Source organism: Amia ocellicauda, chromosome 2 (genome assembly GCF_036373705.1).
Source record: "Amia ocellicauda isolate fAmiCal2 chromosome 2, fAmiCal2.hap1, whole genome shotgun sequence".
Classification (NCBI taxonomy): Eukaryota; Metazoa; Chordata; class Actinopteri; order Amiiformes; family Amiidae; genus Amia; species Amia ocellicauda.
In genome coordinates, this window is record NC_089851.1 from 45,196,202 (window position 1) to 45,219,853 (window position 23,652).

Sequence of the window (23,652 nt, forward strand, 5' to 3'; positions counted from 1 at the left end):
TAAAATGCACAAGACACAAAAATGACTAGGGGAGTATCTAATAAAACTGCACATTGCTGTGTCTCTGTAAGTGTCTCTCAATTCAGTCGGAAAAAGTTTAAATCCCATCAAGTGCTACGAAAACGAAAAGTCAATATAAAACATCATGACTTTGATCTCCTCACGGTAACTTTTAATTTTGTCTTCCACTCACCAGAGATGCACGATTAGGAAAACTCAATGCAGCTGGAAATGATGCTGAAAAAGCAAGCTCAAACTGCCTAAAAAAGGCAGAACTGGTGGGAATGGGATTGCGTTTCCACGAAGGAAAACAACACAAAACAAAAAATCATCTCACCTGGAGCTTGACAGTTGAATATCTCTGGAGCAAAAAAGCATTTGCCAGTCTCCTCGGCAACAAAAGCATAGTCTAGCTGGCTGAGCCCACTGACGGCTGGCAGGAATAGATTCCACAGTCCTGAGGCTCTGGCTCTCTCCTGTCAATCAAGCACAGCTTTCAGTAGGTCGCTCTCTCGGCCTCCATATGCCAGGATGATCCTGAAGCCCCCATACAAACCAGGGTTCCCACGAGACACCCGCTGACAAATATATTAGTGCTCAAATTAAGGGATACAATTCACACCTCTGGTCATTTCCTGACTGCCCCCAAGGTGGTGATCGATGTCTGTGGTTACTGGTGCCACTTTTGAAGGCATTAGTTCTAATATTTACATGTAAAGATGATATAGATGTTCAGTGTTCAGTGACCCGATATTTCATTGAATGAAAATATTACTTTTTGTGGAAATTAATGCCCTGACACAACAGACTTTGTCGGATTCTTCCAATTTTCATCAGTGTTCCAGATTCTATTTTTTTTCTTCAGTGACATTCTAAACACGCGCATGTGGGGAGCACATCCATTCATCCCTGTCATGGACCCACGCGCGTGTACGAACTCGCAGTTTTGTGAATCAGTTACAGCAGCGACTGACCCAGCGGAGGCTTCTCGAGTTTTCACCAGCTAAGTAAGTGTAAACATAAAATCCTTCTCTGATTTAGGATTGCTTACACTTTAGTTACTATAACTATCGAATTGTTCACCTTCATGCTGAACAGCTGATTTTTTTTAAATCGTATCTATCAGACAATTGTAGGTAGCTAACATTACTCCGAAAAACGCAGTTACATGGAGCAAACTGCGTCATTCTGAATGAAATTATTCGTTATTAATTTCTCCTCATTATGATTGAAGAGAAAAGAATGCCTAGATAGTAAGACAATCTTTAATTTAATGTCAGCCTATTTGCATGTCGTCTGTTTGCGCTCTGCAAAAAAATGTTTTACCAACTTTTTTTTTTATTGTCACCTAAACCATATCTCCCTTACTTTATCACTGTGAGATATTGGAACAAATTTTAAAAATTATAATTACTGTCAAAGAGTCAGGAAATGTAAAATTACACTATATTGCATAAGAAACGCAGCTGTGATATCTCTGCATGTTTACGTATTTATGTCCATAGTCTTTTCTTGAAGGATAATGTCATAATGTCATTACAAAGAAAATACTTTTTTCCCCCGCCCCATGGATTAGGAGAACACCCCATAAGTTGTAACCCAATTCGAACACTGTAGATGACTTGTATATGGGGGTTATCTAGGAGCCAAACCATCAAAAACACATCAATACAACTTTTTTGCATGTATGCCATGACGGTGACAACAGCATTTTCAAAGAGATAATAACCAAAAACAGACAGCTCAACTAGGCTAAAGGACTTGTTGGGTCTTGCAATTCCCATAACTTCAACCCCAGTGAAATCCTATGGCATGATCTTGATAAGATGGTGAGCAAAACCAGAGCACACTTTCGACCCACTGGTTTGGTCGAGGTAAACAGTGACTCAGTGATACTCAGTGCATGTGTGGTTCAGCTTGCTTACAAGGGAAGATGCATTAATGAGAAAATGGAATGTCTTGTTTCCAGAAGTTGACATTAAGTCTCTGTTTTTTTCAGTGGCTTTCCAGTAAAGGCGGTTCAGATGTTCCCAGTGATATTAGACCACCGGGGCATGCAGAGTTTATCTCAAATCAAAATTAAATGGTACCTAGCAGTCTTTCCAAAACAAACAAGGCAACAAGATTTATCCCAGCAGATAACTGTAATTAAAAGAGCATGAGCTGACCACAACAAAGTGACTTCATCAGTAAGTTTCCATTATGAAAAAATAAAACTCTGAACTGTTTTATAATCTAACAATGAGTACTGCATTATGCTGTTCATGAAACAGCTTTGGGTGATTTGTTCTTTAGCTTTGATATTATTGACATTGTTAATATTGTTCTTATTATCATTATCAACATTAATAATAAGAATCTGCAATAATTTTAAACCCCATATTGGAATAGCCAAATACTGAAATACTGAGCAGGCAGAGCACCTGGAGCATGTGGGAGGCCGAGGTGCCACAGTAGCTGCTCTGAGGCCGAGGACAGATTTCCCTGCCTGGGCCTTAGTTTAAGTTAGAAAAGCATTGGTTTTAGTTTTTGGGGGTTGGGGGGCTCTATATGTGACACAGCAAGAACCTCAGAGTCATTGAACTGGCCCTCCACAATATTTTACTAGGGAAAACAGTTTTATACGAATTATAGTTTAAATATAACCTAATGGTTTACTTTACCAATGAGTGATCAAATGTTTTGCTCACCTTTAATTTTGTTATAACCTCAGGTCTGCTCCATCTCAGTGGCGAATTTGCATGTTTCAGGTAATACTCCGCAACTTCCTGAAAGACAGAAATAGTCAGGGCTTCCCCACCTGGTACTTAGCGAGATCCCATTTCAAAACTGACAGTTTTGGGGCCAAGATGGACAAATATTTAAACCCATAGTCATCCCCCAGCGCTTCAGGACCGAGGCACTCAAAATGCAAGATTGCAGGGGCGATATAATTGTAAACTGTGCTTTAGATATTGTACCAATGTGCTTACATTTCAGGAATGTGTAAAAATACCACAAGACCCGGTTCGCCATTTTGGCTGATGTTGAATGAATGCTTCTGTTTTGCTGACAAGAAAAATGCAATCTCACAGAGATGTTTGCACTTACAGAAAATCCTGGGGAAGACACTGAAAACCAATGGACGTTCATGCAGTTTTACCTTCAAATTTCAAGCATTTAAAAACCTTTTATCTTATCTCCATTTGATCTTAAATAACACCCCCTCCCCCAAACAAACAAATATATATACATATATATATATATATATATAATATATGAGGTAGGGACCTTTTGGGGTAAAATTGTTTTCCAGTAAGATACTAGTTAAAATTTGCTCTTATAAGGGTTTCCTTGTTCTGCTCAGACTTATCTGTGTGACAGATACAGATAATTTCTATGGCCGTGGACATTCTTTAGTTAACAAACCAAAACTATATAACATGTTCTTATCAGTATAGTGTGTGCTGTGTCCTTGGTACCAGTGCTTCCATGTCTGGATGAAATATTGTTTCCCCAATTAGAAATAATGCCTTATCAATTATTGCTTCCCGTGTCTCGGAACTGCCCCGGGACATATGCCAAGAAAATATCATCCAGGTTCGGGATGGCCCCGAACCTCCTTTGAAATATTGCTTTTAGATGTATAAAAGGCTGTGTGAAACTTTCAATAAACGAAGATAAACGAACAGACATTGTGTCAGTGACTTTACTTCCCGGGCCTGTCTCCTGCTGAGAGTCTACACTGTTACTGGAAGCGCTGACTGGGGTGCCTGATTCACTGGGAGCCGAAGGGTTGCTTCAACAGAAGCATTGTACCTTAACAGGACCACTGATACAGACCCTGGGATGGAATTTAAAGCTGTCTGATTTCTGGCAAAATGGAAACTTAAAAATTCAGAATGTTTGTCCATTATAACTTAAATTCCAGAACAATGTGAACCAATATTATTAATAATACACTTTATAACATGTTATTCTCATACCCAGAGCACTACAAGTCAAGACAGACACAGTAGGAAGGCAGGCAGCACAACAGTAGCAACTCAAACATGCCGACCACAAAGAAAATACAGTAAAAGCACATTAGCAACAATTAACATGCAGAAAAAAATGGGATTCAAAACTTTTCTTTTTAAAAAAAGGTAAGTTTTAAGACATTTCTTAAAACTAGCAAGTATAGGGGCGCTGCGCAAAGTATCTGGAATTTTTTTCCACAGTCATGGAGCATTTCTGCAGAAAGCTCTGTCACCCATCATTAAGTTTGCAAAAGGGCTGCTGAAGAAATAAGCAGCTTGAGAGAATGGGTGGGTCTTAATCAGGTCAGAAAAGTAATCAGGGGCTGTACCATATAGTACTTTGTATGTTAAAATGAGAAAACTCATGTGTGAAGAAACACCTGCAAAGCATGAACCAGTCTTTCTGCCTCTGGGAGTGAGAGGAGTGACTTAAGCCTTGCAATGTTTCACAGATGAAAAAGGATGTCTTAGTGATGTTCTTTATGTGAGTTTTGAATGTCACATGGTTGTCAAATACAACTCCAGTGATATAAGCCTGGGCAGAGGGAGAAACCTGAATATTATCAATAGGAAGATAAAAATGACTGGCTACAGTGCCTTGTGAAAGTATTCACCCCCCTTGGCATTTTTCCTATTTTGATGCATTACAACCTGTAATTTAAATTGATTTTTATTCGGATTTCATGTAATGGACATACACAAAATAATCCAAATTGGTGAAGTGAAATGAAAAAAATAACTTGTTTAAAAAAAATATATATATATATATATAAAAAAGCAAAAGTGGTGCGTACATATGTATTCACCCCCTTTGCTATGAAGCCCCTAAATAAGATCTGGTGCAACCAATTACCTTCAGAAGTCACATAATTAGTTTAATAAATCCACCTGTGTGCACTCTAAGTGTCACATGATCTGTCACATGATCTCAGTATATATACACCTGTTCTGAAAGGCTCCAGAGTCTGCAACACCACTGAGCAAGGGGCACCACCAAGCAAGCAGCACCATGAAGCCCAATGAGCTCTCCAAACAGGTCAGGGACAAAGTTGTGGAGAAGTACAGATCAAGGCTGGGTTATAGAAAAAAATATCTGAAACTCTGAACATCCCACAGAGCAACACTAAATCCATTATTAAAAAATTGAAAGAATACGGCACCACAACAAACCTACCAAGAGAGGGCCGCCCACCAAAACTCACGGACCAGGCAAGGAGGGCATTAATCAGAGAGGCAACAAAGAGACCAAAGATAACCCTGAAGGAGCTGCAAAGCTCCACAGCGGAGACTGGAGTATCTGTCCATAGGACCACTTTAAGCCATACACTCCACAGAGCTGGGCTTTACAGAAGAGTGGTCAGAAAAAAGCCATTGCTTAAAGAAAAAAATAAGCAAACATGTTTGCTGTTCACCAAAGACTCCCCAAACATATGGAAGAAGGTACTCTGGTCAGATGAGACTAAAGTTGAGCTTTTTGGCCATCAAGGAAAATGTCTGTCGCAAACCCAACACCACTCATCACCCCGAGAACACCATCCCCGCAGTGAAGCATGGTGGTGTTTTTCATCGGCTAGGACTTGGAAACTGAAGGTTTGAAGGAATGATGGATGGTGCTAAATACAGGGAAACTCTTGAGGAAAACCTGTTTCAGTCTTCCAGAGATCTGAGACTGGGACAGAGGTTCACCTTCCAACAGGACAATGACCTTAAGCATACTGCTAAAGCAACACTCGAGTGGTTTATGGGAAACATTTAAATGTCTTGGAATGGCCTAGTCAAAGCCCAGACCTCAATCCAACTGAGAATCTGTGGTATGAATTAAAGATTGCTGTACACTTGGATACTCAAGTTTTCTGTCTTATTTCTTGTTTGATTCACAATAAAAAAATATTTTGCATCTTCAAATGTTGTGTAAATCAAATGATACAAACTAAAAAAATCAATTTTAATTCAAGGTTGTAAGGCAACAAAATAGGAAAAATGCCAAGGGGGGTGAATACTTTCACAAGACACTGTATTTCAGTGGATGAATTTGTACCAATAAAAATGACTTCAGTCTTTGAGCAGTTAAGCCTAAGGAAGTTGCATCCATGTCTTAATATCCAGTAGGCAGTTTGTAAGGACTGTTTGAGCAACTGTCATATCAGGTTTTGTGGCAATGAAGATTTGAAAAGCAGGGATTAAAGGAGAATGGTTTCAGGGCAGCAATTCATGATAACATTTGACACAGGCCCATCTATACCTCTGGCCCTGCATAACGACACAGTAAACAGGTTTCGCTGTGCGTAAAATAAACGCAGATTGAGCAGCTTGTAATCATCTATAGTCTAAACATCTAAACATCCTATAGTCTGGCTATAAACATGACAGAGCATGGCTGTAATTAACAGTTGTGTGCCTATTCAATATGAGCCAAGGAGTAACTCCACTGTAACAGAGCTGAGCAGTTCTCACAAACAATTCAAAGTCCTGCTGCTCGACTTACATCCCCTCTGCCTCACTTCTCATGCCGTTCCCTCCATTACATACTGTGCACTGGATTCCTATCGCTGCCCCTCTTCAAGACCCCAATCCTTAGACACAAGTTGCTCCCTCCCACCCTCTACCTTCCCTCAGGTGCCCACCTGCACAGGCGCTCTCTCTCTCCCATCTCGGCCCACAGTGGTGGTATAAGCCATCCCTGAACATCCACACTGCACAGCATTGATGCGCTTTCTTTTGAAATGCTGTGAAGATCACTTGTTTGCACTGCCAGCATTTTCATAGGCAACATGGAAGTTTGTCCCACACTAAATACTTAGAGCAAATTGTATTATACACTTCTCTGTTGTTTTGGAACATGCTTTATATTTCAAAACTACCAGCAGCTGATTATTGTTACACCAGCATTTGAAACACACGTAAAATTAATGTAATATTGTGTGGACCAAAAATAAAGAAAAACGAATTTCTTGCTTGTTTCATGTTGAATAATTTTAGATCTGCAAATGCTTCGGGAAGTAAATGATCAAATTAGTTAATTCTAAGCTCTCAATATAGTATTAAACTAGAATATCTAAAGCACTGCAGGTCAGAAATGTGTGGGGCATCTGAAAAGCATTGTGCTGCTTCCTCTTTGAGTACACATGAAACTCATTAGTTTTATTTGCGTTTTGCTGTTTACAATTCAAAGTTGTACTTTCCCCGGGACTCGCAGGCATGAAAAAAAAAAGAATTTCCAATGGCTTACAAGAACACTAAGAGCCCCAGGGCAGGCAAACTAAAATTAGTTTAGGGCTGATTTGGGGTAGGTTGTTATTAAGGCTGGAAAAGATCTGAGGATACTGTGCAGAAAATGAATATAACAAAGACAATAATGATGTCTAATGGGGTAACCAGGGCTTAATGAATAATTAATATCAGCAACAACCGATCCAGAGTACAGAGAGACTGAGTTTACACCAAGATAACTGAATAACAAGAAATAATGAGAAATATGCAGAGTATTTATGCTGCCTCCCACCCTACCCTTCCTACACTATACATTTCACAGTCCTGCTATTTGCTGTGCTCTTCAGGCAATAAAATGGAGACTGGTTGCTGACGTACTCAATTGCCTATGTGGGTTTCAACAGTTGTTTCATGACCTCAACGGTAAACTGACATGTCTTTGGGACAGCAACCCTGACCAAGATAACCACCATTGTCAGTAACAATGGAAAAAACGGGCACACCTCAACAGACACGAGTAGAAGGTAAAACAGAGTTTATTTTGCCTTAGACTCACTTGACTAAGGGAACGATGACCTGGTCATGAGGACGAGGCCACTGGACCCCACACCCACTGAGTGGAATGAGCCAAGGAGCTGCTGCAAATGTTGGCATGGAGGAGGGATGCGAAGCAATTAATTTGGGAAAGTGCATTAGTTGCTGGATACTTATGCTTGGTAAGGCAGAGATTAGATTTGTCCTCCTCCTGAAATTCAGTTTAAAACTGCATATATTAACAACAGTAAAAAAAAAAAAAGTACAAAACATAATGGAAAGCATCTGTCTGAAGTATGTATACACACACATGCACATTAAAGGTGTTAATAAATAAAATTGACATTCATATTTATATACATATTTAATAAATGACCTTGGCTCAAAGATGTGGGGTTTTGAAGTATTTGTAGTTTTTCTTAAAAATAAATTAATGGATTAATTAAAAATTAAAAAGACACACACCAAACACATAGTTTTGGAATGTACAGATGTGCCGGTCTGTGAAACAAAACGCATGAAACATGTATGCCAGTTACGAAAACAAAGCTGAAATATAGCAGCATCCCTTGCTTGCATCCCTCCCCGTTGCCTCCAGCATACTGTCAGCAGCTATTCTTGTAAGTACATACATATGTCAGGTTGTAGTAGGTGCCTATACAAACAATGGCTCATGCACATGTTAAGCTAGCTTAACAAATGTGCTCATGCAGCCTGCAAAATGGAAGCCACCGACAACTCCTGTGAGGGCTTTCCTGAGTGCCTGGTGGAGTGCGTCTCATCAATGGGGAGGGCTACAGGTTCAGGGATGCCAGTTTGGATCTCAGCAATGCAATTGTCCAGCAGTCAAGCCTTACAGTGAGGAAAAAAGTATTTGATCCCCTGCTGATTTTGTACGTTTGCCCACTGACAAAGAAATGATCAGTCTATAATTTTAATGGTAGGTGTATTTTAACAGTGAGAGACAGAATAACAACAACAAAATCCAGAAAAACGCATTTCAAAAAAGTTATAAATTGATTTGCATGTTAATGAGTGAAAGAAGTATTTGATCCCCTATCAATCAGCAAGATTTCTGGCTCCCAGGTGTCTTTTATTCAGGTAACGAGCTGAGATTAGGAGCACTCTCTTAAAGGGAGTGCTCCTAATCTCAGCTCGTTACCTGTATAAGACACCTGTCCACAGAAGCAATCAATCAATCAGATTCCAAACTCTCCACCATGGCCAAGACCAAAGAGCTGTCCAAGGATGTCAGGGACAAGATTGTAGACCTACACAAGGCTGGAATGGGCTACAAGACCATCGCCAAGCAGCTTGGTGAGAAGGTGACAGCAGTTGGTGCGATTATTCGCAAATGGAAGAAACACAAAATAACTGTCAGTCTCCCTCGGTCTGGGGCTCCATGCAAGATCTCACCTCGTGGAGTTTCAATGATCATGAGAACGGTGAGGAATCAGCCCAGAACTACACGGGAGGATCTTGTTAATGATCTCAAGGCAGCTGGGAGCATAGTCACCAAGAAAACAATTGGTAACACACTACGCCGTGAAGGACTGAAATCCTGCAGCGCCCGCAAGGTCCCCCTGCTCAAGAAAGCACATGTACAGGCCCGTCTGAAGTTTGCCAATGAACATCTGAATGATTCAGAGGAGAACTGGGTGAAAGTGTTGTGGTCAGATGAGACCAAAATCGAGCTCTTTGGCATCAACTCTTTGGCATCAACTCTGGCATCAACTCAACTCGCCGTGTTTGGAGGAGGAGGATGAATGCTGCCTATGACCCCAAGAACTCCATCCCCACCGTCAAACATGGAGGTGTTTCTCTGCTAAGGGGACAGGACAACTGCACCGCATCAAAAGGACAATGGACGGGGCCATGTACCATCAAATCTTGGGTGAGAACCTCCTTCCCTCAGCCAGGGCATTGAAAATGGGTCGTGGATGGGTATTCCAGCATGACAATGACCCAAAACACACAGCCAAGGCAACAAAGGAGTGGCTCAAGAAGAAGCACATTAAGGTCCTGGAGTGGCCTAGCCAGTCTCCAGACCTTAATCCCATAGAAAATCTGTGGAGGGAGCTGAAGGTTCGAGTTGCCAAACGTCAGCCTCGAAACCTTAATGACTTGGAGAGGATCTGCAAAGAGGAGTGGGACAAAATCCCTCCTGAGATGTGTGCAAACCTGGTGGCCAACTACAAGAAACGTCTGACCGCTGTGATCGCCAAAAAGGATTTTGCCACCAAGTACTAAGTCGAAGGGGTCAAATACTTATTTCCCTCATTAACATGCAAATCAATTTATAACTTTTTTGAAATGCGTTTTTTCTGGATTTTGTTGTTGTTATTCTGTCCCTCATTGTTAAAATACACCTACCATTAAAATTATAGACTGATCATTTCTTTGTAAGTGGGCAAACGTATAAAATCAGCAGGGGATCAAATACTTTTTTCCATCACTGTATATTAGGGGGTAATTATTAATCCTCACATGCATTCCAAGACTTACAGCATGACAGTAACTCAAATGGCACACAAACGCCACCCCGTCAGTAAGCTTCCTGTGACTCGTTGTATTCAAATTTAAAGGATCCGATCCTGGATCTGGGCTCCAAGCTTGATCTTGAGCCCAGATGTGTTGTAATAAACGGATCAGCGCTCGACTCAGCCTGCCTGAGCCAGATCAGGATTAAATCCCGAGTTATAAAGAGAAAGGAAGTGAACCTGCTTCAGATAATCCTAACTACGCAGAATAATACAAAATAGATTCTTACGTGTGTTTTTTAACCGACAGTTTTAGCAGGTTGTGGGTGAAATTATTGGTGGTGATCATTCCTATAACTAGTATGGCATCTAGGTCAGTCAATTTCCTTTAAGCTCTTCTTCCAACCAAAACATTTGAATTGAACTCGGTTCTAGTCTATAATGGCCCCATCAGGTTCTGCAACGTCTGATCTACGACATGCCCTCTATTCAAAAGCAACTGCTAGCTTTTCACGAGTCAGTTGTCACCGCAAACACCTCGTATAAGTGCACTGGAATTCTCGGAAATAAAAGAAAAAAACTCAAACAGTTAAAAGTTCACAATCAAATCACCTAATCGAAATCAAAGGAGATCACACAATGCACAGACTAACTGTGTCCTTTAGAAGCGTTTCATTTCAGAGACTGACAGACCATGAAAATTACTCAGAGGAGCTGGACTCGGCGCAAACAGAGCATAGAAAACTGACAGCATTTTGCATGTTCAATATAAAGACACCAATTTTAATCAATGCAGCACTCCAAATGTGACTTTCTCAGGCATTATTTAACCTCCAAACATTTTGGGGTTGTAAGGCTTGATGCTTCAAGGTCAAATTAATTAGGTTTGTGAGCAGGATAGGGAAGCATTATATAATTTTTACGAGACCTCAAAAGTTGGATAGAGCCCAAAACTCATGCAAAGTAACCAAATGATTTCACTCTTTATTTATTCTGGCCATAAATTTCCACATTAACAGAGAGAAAGACAAAAGTATAAACCATGCAAATAATGATAATGAGATTAAATATTAAAGTTACACTATTTTTCCTTGAATTGTTTTGTAATGTTTAGTTTTCCACACCAACATGAAACTGAAACTGGAAAGCCTGACTGTGGACTTTCCCGTTTCTTTTTTCTTTCAATTTTTGATTCTGTGTCTTGCACGGAAGAGTATCATTCGATTTGCACCAAGGTGGTGGTCACATTCGATGGCTAAAACTGATATGGGAGCCCACACTGATATGGGAGAACACAGACTTAAATTGAATGTATAATGATAAAATTGAAATGTTGTGCAAAGAAACCAAACCAGACTTCTTCCTCCTCCACAGAAAAGGAGCATCTGCGGATTTATATTCAGATTAATACATATATGAGTACTTTACTGTTGATCTTTTTCAATAATTGCTTACCAAACCTTTGGCAATAAGCATCAAACTGACTGAATAAAGCTGCATGTGATTAGTAAAGATCAAAGAAGCCAATAAAGCCCAGCTGGCAAAAACTTGACATTGAATCTGACTCAAATCACAACCATAAGCACCACATATAAACGTACAATTCTTCGTAGTAAAAGTGTATCAATGGATAGTGGCAGTTAACCTACCCAATTATTATTCATTTGAACAGTATAACAATGTTCACAATGATATTTTAAAATATACATTAGTCAGGACAATCTCCTTTAAAGTGTATTTTAGGACAGATCATTAATGTGAAATGCATGTAAATGTGGATGGGACAAGGGAATTCAAATGAACCCCAATACCAACATACATGTTTTCCTTTTGATGCTCAGCAACATGTTAGTGATAAAAGTTAAATGTCTATATATTTCAAGAAATTACAACACTTTAAAATCTTCCAGAATGTGTATTTTTTTGTCATATAATGGACTTAACCATACAAAATATTTACTTTCAAACAGTTAAGTGTATGTGAGTGTGTGTTTGTGAGAGAGAGAGAGAGAGAGAGAGAGAGAGAGAGAGAGAGAGACATGCAGGACAGTAACCCTTTCTAGATGCCAAATCAATTATATTACTTATACTTATTACTTATAATCTTTGCATTACTGTTGCAGTAAGATTGTGTAAATCATGTGCAATTTGTAGCTCTGTGTGTTGCTCTGGAGAGGCCAGGTGCAGTAGTTCTTTCTAGCTGACTTTTAGATAAACATTTTCATCCAAGGCCATAGAGAGAACAGAAGACAAGGTAGAAGGCTGGGGTATCTTAGTAACCTCACTGACGTCATGTAGTTGCGCAGCAACCAAGGGAGTAATCCTCTATATAATAGTATGTTCTTTAGGCCGTCTCCAGAGCTCTTCATTACTGTTGAATAAACTACTTTGGTATTATTCTAATTAAATTGAGCCCTGAGTGTTCCTTGTTCGCCTGTAGTGAAAGTGTGTGTCTGTGCATATAAATGATAATATACACTCACCTAAAGGATTATTAGGAACACCATACTAATACTGTGTTTGACCCCCTTTCGCCTTCAGAACTGCCTTAATTCTACGTGGCATTGATTCAACAAGGTGCTGAAAGCATTCTTTAGAAATGTTGGCCCATATTGATAGGATAGCATATTGCAGTTGATGGAGATTTGTGGGATGCACATCCAGGGCACGAAGCTCCCGTTCCACCACATCCCAAAGAGGCTCTATTGGGTTGAGATCTGGTGACTGTGGGGGCCAGTTTAGTACAGTGAACTCATTGTCATGTTCAAGAAACCAATTTGAAATGATTCGACCTTTGTGACATGGTGCATTATCCTGCTGGAAGTAGCCATCAGAGGATGGGTACATGGTGGTCATAAAGGGATGGACATGGTCAGAAACAATGCTCAGGTAGTCCGTGGCATTTAAACGATGCCCAATTGGCACTAAGGGGCCTAAAGTGTGCCAAGAAAACATCCCCCACACCATTACACCACCACCACCAGCCTGCACAGTGGTAACAAGGCATGATGGATCCATGTTCTCATTCTGTTCACGCCAAATTCTGACTCTACCATCTGAATGTCTCAACAGATATCGAGACTCATCAGACCAGGCAACATTTTTCCAGTCTTCAACTGTCCAATTTTGGTGAGCTTGTGCAAATTGTAGCCTCTTTTTCCTATTTGTAGTGGAGATGAGTGGTACCCGGTGGGGTCTTCTGCTGTTGTAGCCCATCCGCCTCAAGGTTGTACATGTTGTGGCTTCACAAATGCTTTGCTGCATACCTCGGTTGTAACGAGTGGTTATTTCAGTCAAAGTTGCTCTTCTATCAGCTTGAATCAGTTGGCCCATTCTCCTCTGACCTCTAGCATCAACAAGGCATTTTCGCCCACAGGACTGCCGCATACTGGATGTTTTTCCCTTTTCACACCATTCTTTGTAAACCCTAGAAATGGTTGTGCGTGAAAATCCCAGTAACTGAGCAGATTGTGAAATACTCAGACCGGCCCGTCTGGCACCAACAACCATGCCACGCCCAAAATTGCTTAAATCACCTTTCTTTCCCATTCAGACATTCATTTTGGAGTTCAGGAGATTGTCTTGACCAGGACCACACCCCTAAATGCATTGAAGCAACTGCCATGTGATTGGTTGGTTAGATAATTGCATTAATGAGAAATTGAACAGGTGTTCCTAATAATCCTTTAGGTGAGTGTATACTACCGGTCAAAAGTTTTAAAACACCTAAATTTTTCCAGTTTTTATTGAAATGTACGAAGTTTAATGTCTCAATGTACTCTGAAATTAAAGCATAGAACAAATAAACAATTGGAGTTGAAAAAGAAATCATGGAATCGTTTTAACAAAATGTAACCCCTTAAACTGACAAACCCCTCTGGTACCACATCCGTTGTGCTTCTCTTTAATCCCATGTGTACTCTTCACTGTTGTGTTGATTGCCAAGTGTTTGGTATCCCATGAAAGCTGAGACTCAGCTTTCTAACGATGTGAAGCATTCTCTGAGTGAAAAATTTGGTGTTTATACCCCCCCCGCATTTACACTCCCCCCCCCCTTTCCACATTCTGATATGGGGGGGGTGGGGGGAGTAGGAGTAGGTGGTCTGAGTAGGAATACAAAATCTCAGAAAATATTGACAATTATGACATATTCTGGAACCAGACAGTCTACTGATCAAAACAAGACCATCCATGTTTTGGTAGAAGCAACACACCCATAGAGAGCTCAAAATGTCAAGATGGAAAATTCAGTTTACAGTGTACTAATACACAACAATTTTACATAATTGGATCTGGACTTCTCTGTGTTTGACAGAACATCAAATAATATATACTGTTAGGTTGTTCTGAACAAAACAAGCCTATTTGCAAAGAAATCCGATCGAAACTGAGTGATCTGTGACCGTCTGAATGAGCCTCCCACCCCCCAAGCAGACTACGCGTTCATGAACATCAAATCATACATTTACATAGCACAAATGTAGTATTTTAATTGAAATATGATCATAAAACATTAATATTATTGCTATAAATAACAAAGCACATTTTTCTAAACGCGCACACTGCAGTAAAAACTTAAATGACTATATAGCCTACAATAAGCAAAAAGCTCAAAAACGGCATACAATAAGAGAATGAAATAAGTGTAAACATAAGTATTGGAATAATGCTCAAAAGCAATATTTTATAGTCCAAAAATAACTATTGCATTCATCAAAATATAATTGTACACTAAAGTAAACATTTTCAACACTGTAAACTTTGTTTTCAACATACAGTGCTTTTATTCACTGTAGCTTTGTATTTCAATAAACTAATTACTATATATTTAGCCTGCAAACCTGACAGCTCGGTACAGTCCACACAGGACATGTTTCTGCACTTTCCCTGCATGAGCTCGTATCTCACACTGCATTTTGACAGCCACTCCAGGTGATACTTTTACTCCACGAATATATAGCATTGCAATAAATGCTCCTCCGCTGATAATGTCCATGAATCATTATTTTGGTGGATGTGCCTGTGCTATTGCACTCTGTACTGCAGTAGCGTCGCATATTGATCAGTGGAGTAAAAGCACTCGGTGCCATTTGGACCTGGTGTTTCACTCGCAGTGTTTTCACAGCACTGACACAAACCCACGAATGATCTGTCATTGCCAGTATCACTGATGCCACTGAATCAGACATATTCATATACACGGCATTTCCAAACCAAGCTCTCTTCGGTCTCCGTTTCCAATCCATGTTTATTTGCGGGTAATCACTGTATCAACTCAATCTGATTACAGCTGTAAGAAAACACCTGTAATGCTGTACATACGTGTGTTTTTCAAACACATGAAAGACTGTAGACGGGTAGAGATCGCCACTTGAGTGCCAGACTGACTCTATTGTAAAGGGCAGGCAGGATTATGCGTTATATTTGAGTTATGTATTTTAACGACCGGTAAAAATAACTGATTTTGGCTATTCTAGGTAAATGTATTGATAACTTATTTATTTTCATGTTTATGCAGTTAAAACGCTGTAGACATGTTTAATACATATATTTAGGAAAAGTCACGAATGGGTATGCACAGTGTATTTAGAGACCACAGAGTAATTCAAATTTTAATAACCAAATCGGTCAAATTGACCAGCATGGGACTTCTAGTGTTAAGAGGGTGTAGTAACACATTATATAACTCTGAAATGTACATTATTTTTCAGTTTTTGGTAACAAACAATTTTTTTAATGTCCGGCAGTTTACCGCTTACCTTCGTACCATTTCAGGAAAAATGGGGGTGTTCTAAAACTTTTGACCGGTAGTGTATATATTCATTATAAACCCTGAATTTAATTTTAAATTTGCGATCTGCTCTTATTTAGTTACATTGTCATGCTACTTTTACTCTGCAAACAGAGCCAGCAAAACACTTCATCTTTTTGTATTTCACCCTTTAGCTGAATTTAATTTAACAATATACTAACATAGCACTTGATACCCAATGCAGTACAATAAAAACTGTGCAATTTCACAGCTGAGGACCCCACTGTCTGTATTTGAAAAGACAGTCTCTGACCACTTCTTCTGAGACATCCAGAGATCCTTTGGATGTCATTTTCCTCAATAAGGGATTGTGTAAAAGTACAAAGCATTACATTTAGTGTGCAGTAGTCAGAAACAGGAAAAACTATTTTATACTGGTACATTGTGCTGTATTATATTATATTATATATATATATATATATATATATATATATATACAGTGGCAAAAAAAGTCTTTGATCCCCTGCTGATTTTGTACGTTTTGCCCATTGACAAAGAAATGATCACTCTATAATTTTAATGGTAGGTGTATTTTAACAGTGAGAGACAGAATAACAACAAAAAAATCCAGAAAAATTCATTTAAAAAAAGTTATAAATTGATTTGCATGTTAATGATTGAAATAAGTATTTGACCCCTTCGACTTAGTACTTGGTGGCAAAACCCTTGTTGGCAATCACAGAGGTCAGACGTTTCTTGTAGTTGGCCACCAGGTTTGCACCTCATCTCAGGAGGGATTTTGTCCCACTCCTCTTTGCAGATCCTCTCCAAGTCATTAAGGTTTCGAGGCTGACGTTTGGCAACTCGAACCTTCAGCTCCCTCCACAGATTTTCTATGGGATTAAGGTCTGGAGACTGGCTAGGCCACTCCAGGACCTTAATGTGCTTCTTCTTGAGCCACTCCTTTGTTGCCTTGGCTGTGTGTTTTGGGTTATTGTCATGCTGGAATACCCATCCACGACCCATTTTCAATGCCCTGGCTGAGGGAAGGAGGTTCTCACCCAAGATTTGACGGTACATGGCCCCGTCCATCGTCCCTTTGATGCAGTGCAGTTGTCCTGTCCCCTTAGCAGAAAAACACCCCCAAAGCATAATGTTTCCACCTCCATGTTTGACGGTGGGGATGGTGTTCTTGGGGTCATTCCTCCTCCTCCAAACACGGCGAGTTGAGTTGATGCCAAAGTTGAGACCACTTTCACCCAGTTCTCCTCTGAATCATTCAGATGTTCGTTGGCAAACTTCAGACAAGCCTGTACATGTGCTTTCTTCAGCAGGGGGACCTTGCGGGCACTGCAGGATTTCAGTCCTTCACGGCGTAGTGTGTTACCAATTGTTTTCTTGGTAACTATGGTCCCAGCTGCCTTGAAATCATTAACAAGATCCTCCCGTGTAGTTCTGGGCTGATTCCTCACCGTTCTCATGATCATTGAAACTCCACGAGGTGAGATCTTGCATGGAGCCCCAGACCAAGGGAGACTGACAGTTATTTTGTGTTTCTTCCATTTGCGAATAATCACACCAACTGTTGTCACCTTCTCACCAAGCTGCTTGGCGATGGTCTTGTAGCCCATTCCAGCCTTGTGTAGGTCTACAATCTTGTCCCTGACATCCTTGGACAGCTCTTTGGTCTTGACCATGGTGGAGAGTTTGGAAACTGATTGATTGATTGCTTCTGTGGACAGGTGTCTTTTATACAGGTAACGAGCTGAGATTAGGAGCACTCCCTTTAAGAGAGTGCTCCTAATCTCAGCTTGTTACCTGTATAAAAGACACCTGGGAGCCAGAAATCTTGCTGATTGATAGGGGAATCAAATACTTATTTCCCTCATTAACATGCAAATCAATTTATAACTTTTTTGAACTGCGTTTTTCTGGATTTTTTTGCTGTTATTCTGTCTCTCACTGTTAAAATACACCTACCATTAAAATTATAGACTGATCATTTCTTTGTCAGTGGGCAAACATACAAAATCAGCAGGGGATCAAATACTTTTTTCCCCCACTGTGTATATATATATATATATATATATTGCTGTAATCCTGTCTGAACATGAAATTCCTAAAACAAAGGTTTCTATGCAGTAAAATCAGATAATTAAATGGATAAAACCATCTGCTAAATGATGCAAGAAAGAATCCCTGAAAACATTGTGCATCTGTTTCTGCGCAGAACAATGGACATCCTTTACTAGTGGCTTCCTTCATTACGGACACCAGTGTTTTTTTACGTGGTAGAACCTCATTAATTTTTTTTCTCATTAAAGAAACCTATACTTAATTCTAGGATGTTTTTGTTGTTTTGCAGCAGGCAGACTGTCTCGGAATACAATGGCACTTCTGCACTGACCTTTTCAGCAGGAAACACATGTTGCTTCATGAACTCCCTCACTTGGCGCAGAATCTCTCGGCCCGTTTGAGACAGTTGAAACAGCCCCACGCCATCTGGAATTGCGTCTGAGGTACTGGAAACTCCGCTGAAAGAGAAAGAGTTGACCGTACACCGATTCCAGTAAGCCCTTGAATAAAGAGCAGGAGTTTGCTCCTGAGAGGACCCAGAGGATTGGATGGGAAAGCCATGCCATGCCATACCAGTATAAAAACCAATATATACAGATCCAAATAAATAAGATAATGTACAGGTGACAGTTAAGTTTGTGTCTTGATCGATGAAAAAATGTGCTAGACAAATATATATTGGAACTGGTGTAGGTTTTCATTCATGTTTCCTAACTGTGTCACCAGATCTGAAGACTCACAAGCCCTTTGGAAACTCCCAATTGAACTTGCCAAGAGTGGCAAAAGTAAGACAAATGCAGAGCCCTGCCAAATTAGCAAAATTAGCAAAATTAGCAAAATTAGCAACACCTAATGCCAAGCTCACAGATACATGAGCATTTGTGCATAGCTTCCTTTTGTGCTGGGTGATTTGTCACAGCTTGTATGGTTGGACTCTAGATACATTTTTTCTACTTCATGCATTGAAACAATAAAACAAGTTATTTTTTCACTATTCTGAAAACTCTGTTCATAAAAGGTAACATTTCAGTTTGTTTATATTATCAAAGCACCTTAGAGCAATGCGCAGTCCCGTTCCTGCCAAAGGCTCCACGCTCTCCCCAAACTTGTAGGCCTCAGGAGAACTGGCATTTCCAAGCAGGTGACGTGCATAGATGCCCTGCAATGCGAGAACAAAGCTCTGAGAAGTCAAAGCAGTCATCAGATTTCATAGCCCGCCCCATAAACTCCCACCTACTGCTCTACATTGCTACTGCTCCATTGCCTTCATCTGCTGCGCTCCTGCACTGCATCCTGTATGCAACCTCCTGGGTTGCACTATATAGTCGGCTGCACTCTTTAATGAGGTTGGCTAACTTATTATATCCCTAATACTGCAGTTTTTCCTGGCACACATATAGTCTGTTTTTCTCGTCAGTGTAATTAATCTTAATAAGAACTCAAATAATTAAACCAGCACGGGTCATAGGGTATTGCTCTTGATCACTGGTAATTGCATAGGCTGGTGTCTTTTGAAAGTGCAAGACACCAAGGAGAGGGTTGGTGTTAAGTGAGGAAACCACAGCAACATGACCTCTACAGTTGCTTTGATCCTGGAATTTCGTGAGATGTTTTACCAATCAAAAAACGCGTTCCGGTTCAATGTGTGCTGTTAGTATGCTAACTGGGTTGTGGAATCTCAACTTCAGAGGTAAACAATCAAATAATGTAAAGCCAACAAAAGCAAACTAACTGTAAAACCACTCCGTAGGTAAGCCACGGTATTTCCATTTCAGTTAAAGGGTTATATTCAATAATCGCACATTTCACACTAAATAATAGGAGCTGGTTAATGGGAATACCCTATAGGCAATTCACACAGGTTTTTTTCTTTTCTTTTCTTAGCAGTCAAATATTTATCTCTACCTTACTCTTCTCCACCCTGATTCAGCAGTACCAGTAGAGTCATTATTGTTCAAACAGCACAATTCCTACCTTTCTCGTTGCAAACAGCCAGGTAAGTGAACAGTTGGATAGATACACAGACAGAGGAAAAATATTTGAATGTTAATTCATAGATTTGTTTGTTTGTTAAACATGTCAACCACCCTTGCCATTCTAATGCTGAAAAGATGTATTTCAATTATATTTCCTTGTGGACAAAATAAACCTGCTTGCTAAAAAAGTACAAATGCAATATTTAATTATGAAAATAATGCACAGAATTGATCAAATATTTATGTGGCATCAGCAGAAATCTTAATTGTGCTTTGCCATCTCTGCATCTATATAAAAACAGGCCCATTGACCGTGGAGCTCTGGAGAGACCCCAACACTGAGATCCAAATATAAGCCACCTCCTGCTTTCCTGCTGACGGCATCTGCTTTCTTCTACGTGTGACCTGAATATTTTCCCACTGCAGAACATAATAAAGATGATAAATGAAGTAAGGGCCATGCATTAAAACTTCCATTTATTCTTTTTTCTTTCTTACATTTTAAACAGTGCTCTTTCCCTCAACTGCAGGTATTTTATTTTCTGTCTCTTCACTGTCTGAAGCTTATTATCAGTAAAGCGTACTATCAACAAACTGAAAAAATGCAATTTTCTCCTCGCTTCCCGGCTAAATGAAAGTGCTGTGATTGATTTAACACCTGTCAAAAGGTTAGTTTCCAAGTTCCTGCTTTGGGGAAAGCTTAAAGAAACTACTGGGAATGCCCCCAGTCACAGTAAAATAAGAAATAAGTATAATTTGTGCAGCGAAGGCAGATTTGAAGTCATTGACCAGTTTGGGCCTTAGCATCAACTTAACTTCTAAACTCCTCTGTACTCCAATCACAACCTGACACTTCACAAAACATATAATAAACAGATTTGCACTTTTCAGAAACTAGAACGAAGGCACATGAGCTGAAAATCTATCATAAATATATGCAAATAAATCATTTGAATGTACCCAGTTCCATATGTTGCCATTCTAAATTTGTTCATTAGGCTGTGTTCGACATTTCTTGACATTTCTTCGACATTTCTCAACATCCCCCCCCCACCACCGTTGGCTTCATATTCTGGAGTGCAGGTCTACGTGACTTACGGAAAGGATTGTTTTCATCTACTCGTGTAGCAATCAGAGCTTTAAGGCAAGTACAGTCCTACCTGAGCTATTCCAGCCATTTTGAAGAAGGAAAGGGCCTGGAAGAAACTCCAGTGAGGCAAGGAGTTGGAGATGCTTCGACAGCGGCAGTACACAGAGATCAGCTCCTCGGGTGCGGGGATGCCTAGTGGACAGGACAGCTGCAGCATGAGCACACTAACACTATGCAGTGAGGGGAAAAAAGTATTTGATCCCCTGCTGATTTTGTAGGTTTGCCCACTGACAAAGAAATGATCAGTCTATAATTTTAATGGTAGGTGTATTTTAACAGTGAGAGACAGAATAACAGCAAACAAATCCAGAAAAATGCATTTCAAAAAAGTTATAAATTGATTTGCATGTTAATGAGGGAAATAAGTATTTGATCCCCTATCAATCAGCAAGATTTCTGGCTCCCAGTTGTCTTTTATACAGGTAACGAGCTGAGATTAGGAGCACTCTCTTAAAGGCAGTGCTCCTAATCTCAGCTCATTACCTGTATAAAAGACACCTGTCCACAGAAGCAATCAATCAATCAGATTCCAAACTCTCCACCATGGCCAAGACCAAAGAGCTGTCCAAGGATGTCAGGGACAAGATTGTAGACCTACACAAGGCTGGAATGGGCTACAAGACCATCGCCAAGCAGCTTGGTGAGAAGGTGACAGCAGTTGGTGCGATTATTCGCAAATGGAAGAAACACAAAATAACTGTCAGTCTCCCTCGGTCTGGGGCTCCATGCAAGATCTCACCTCGTGGAGTTTCAATGATCATGAGAACGGTGAGGAATCAGCCCAGAACTACACAGGAGGATCTTGTTAATGATCTCAAGGCAGCTGGGACCATAGTCACCAAGAAAACAATTGGTAACACACTACGCCGTGAAGGACTGAAATCCTGCAGCACCCGCAAGGTTCCCCTGCTCAAGAAAGCACATGTACAGGCCCGTCTGAAGTTTGCCAATGAACATCTGAATGATTCAGAGGAGAACTGGGTGAAAGTGTTGTGGTAAGATGAGACCAAAATCGAGCTCTTTGGCATCAACTCAACTCGCCGTGTTTGGAGGATGATGAATGCTGCCTATGACCCCAAGAACACCATCCCCACCATCAAACATGGAGGTGTTTCTCTGCTAAGGGGACAGGACAACTGCACCGCATCAAAAGGACGATGGACGAGGCCATGTACCATCAAATCTTGGGTGAGAACCTCCTTCCCTCAGCCAAGGCATTGAAAATGGGTCGTGGATGGGTATTCCAGCATGACAATGACCCAAAACACACAGCCAAGGCAACAAAGGAGTGGCTAAAGAAGAAGCACATTAAGGTCCTGGGGTGGCCTAGCCAGTCTCCAGACCTTAATCCCATAGAAAATCTGTGGAGGGAGCTGAAGGTTCGAGTTGCCAAACGTCAGCCTCGAAACCTTAATGACTTGGAGAGGATCTGCAAAGAAGAGTGGGACAAAATCCCTCCTGGTGGCCTGGTGGTGGTGGTGTAGAAAGTCTACATCCTATTTCAAAATGTGTATAGCCGTATAGCCTAGAATTAAAATTCAGTAAAATAGTTGTATGTATTTTGTTCATTTATCCATATATCCTATCCCACAACTTCCAAGTGAAAGAAATATTCTACACGTTTTCAGAAAATGTATTAAAAATCAAAACTGAAACAGCTTGGTTGGATAAGTGTCCACCCTCCTAAATTAGCACCCTGACTTAAATCCAATTGAAAATTTGTATTCATGTGGCAGATTCCTGGTCATCAATGTTCCCCAAGGAACTTGAAAGTTTTGCATTGCAAACCTAGGTGTGCAAAGTTGGTAGAGACCAATCCCAACAGACTCACACCTGTAACTGCTGGCAAAGTGCTTCCAACAAGTATTAAATTAGGGTGGTTGAGCCTAATGGAATTATGATATTTCAGTTTTGTATTTTTAATATATATTTTTTTACCACAGTAAAAATCCCCTTAAGAGTGTGGAGTATAGTGCATAGATAAGTGGACAACATCCTCATTTAAATGCAAGAAGGCACTGAAAGAACAAAATGTGAAAAAAGTTCCAGGGGGTTCCAGGGGGTGTAGACTTTCTATAGGCACTGTATATACAGCTGTGGCCAAAAATATTAGCACCCTTACAGTTTTTTAACTTCCCTGCACAGGAGCTGCGTGTAACACTGCCAAATAATGCTTAACAAGGTGTAGTAACACAGTATATAACTCTGAAATGCACATTATTTTTCAGTTTTCAGTAACCTAAACTTTAATTTTAACTTCTGGCAGTTTACCGCTTACCTTTGTACCATTTCAGGTTATTCACTGGACTTAAATTGAACTGCTTAAATTTCATTAAAAACTGGGAAAATTAGGTGTTCTAATACTTTTGACTGGTAGTGTATGTGTTTTGTTCTGAGGTGGGAAGTATTTGTGAAAGTGTTTTCATTGCCTTGTGAACACAGATAAAAACACATACGTCACTGCACATATGGAAGA

General features: G+C 40.2%; 1 protein-coding gene across 1 annotated transcript in view; it reads right to left on the reverse strand.

Annotated features, from left to right (window-relative positions):
- The window catches only part of nphp3 (nephronophthisis 3), a 130,282-nt gene that overhangs the window by 40,645 nt on the left and 65,985 nt on the right, over positions 1-23,652 (reverse strand). The window contains 5 exon segments of the mRNA XM_066724414.1: positions 338-476; positions 2,691-2,768; positions 18,382-18,508; positions 19,103-19,209; positions 21,187-21,308. Coding sequence (XP_066580511.1) covers positions 338-476; positions 2,691-2,768; positions 18,382-18,508; positions 19,103-19,209; positions 21,187-21,308 — 573 coding nt within the window.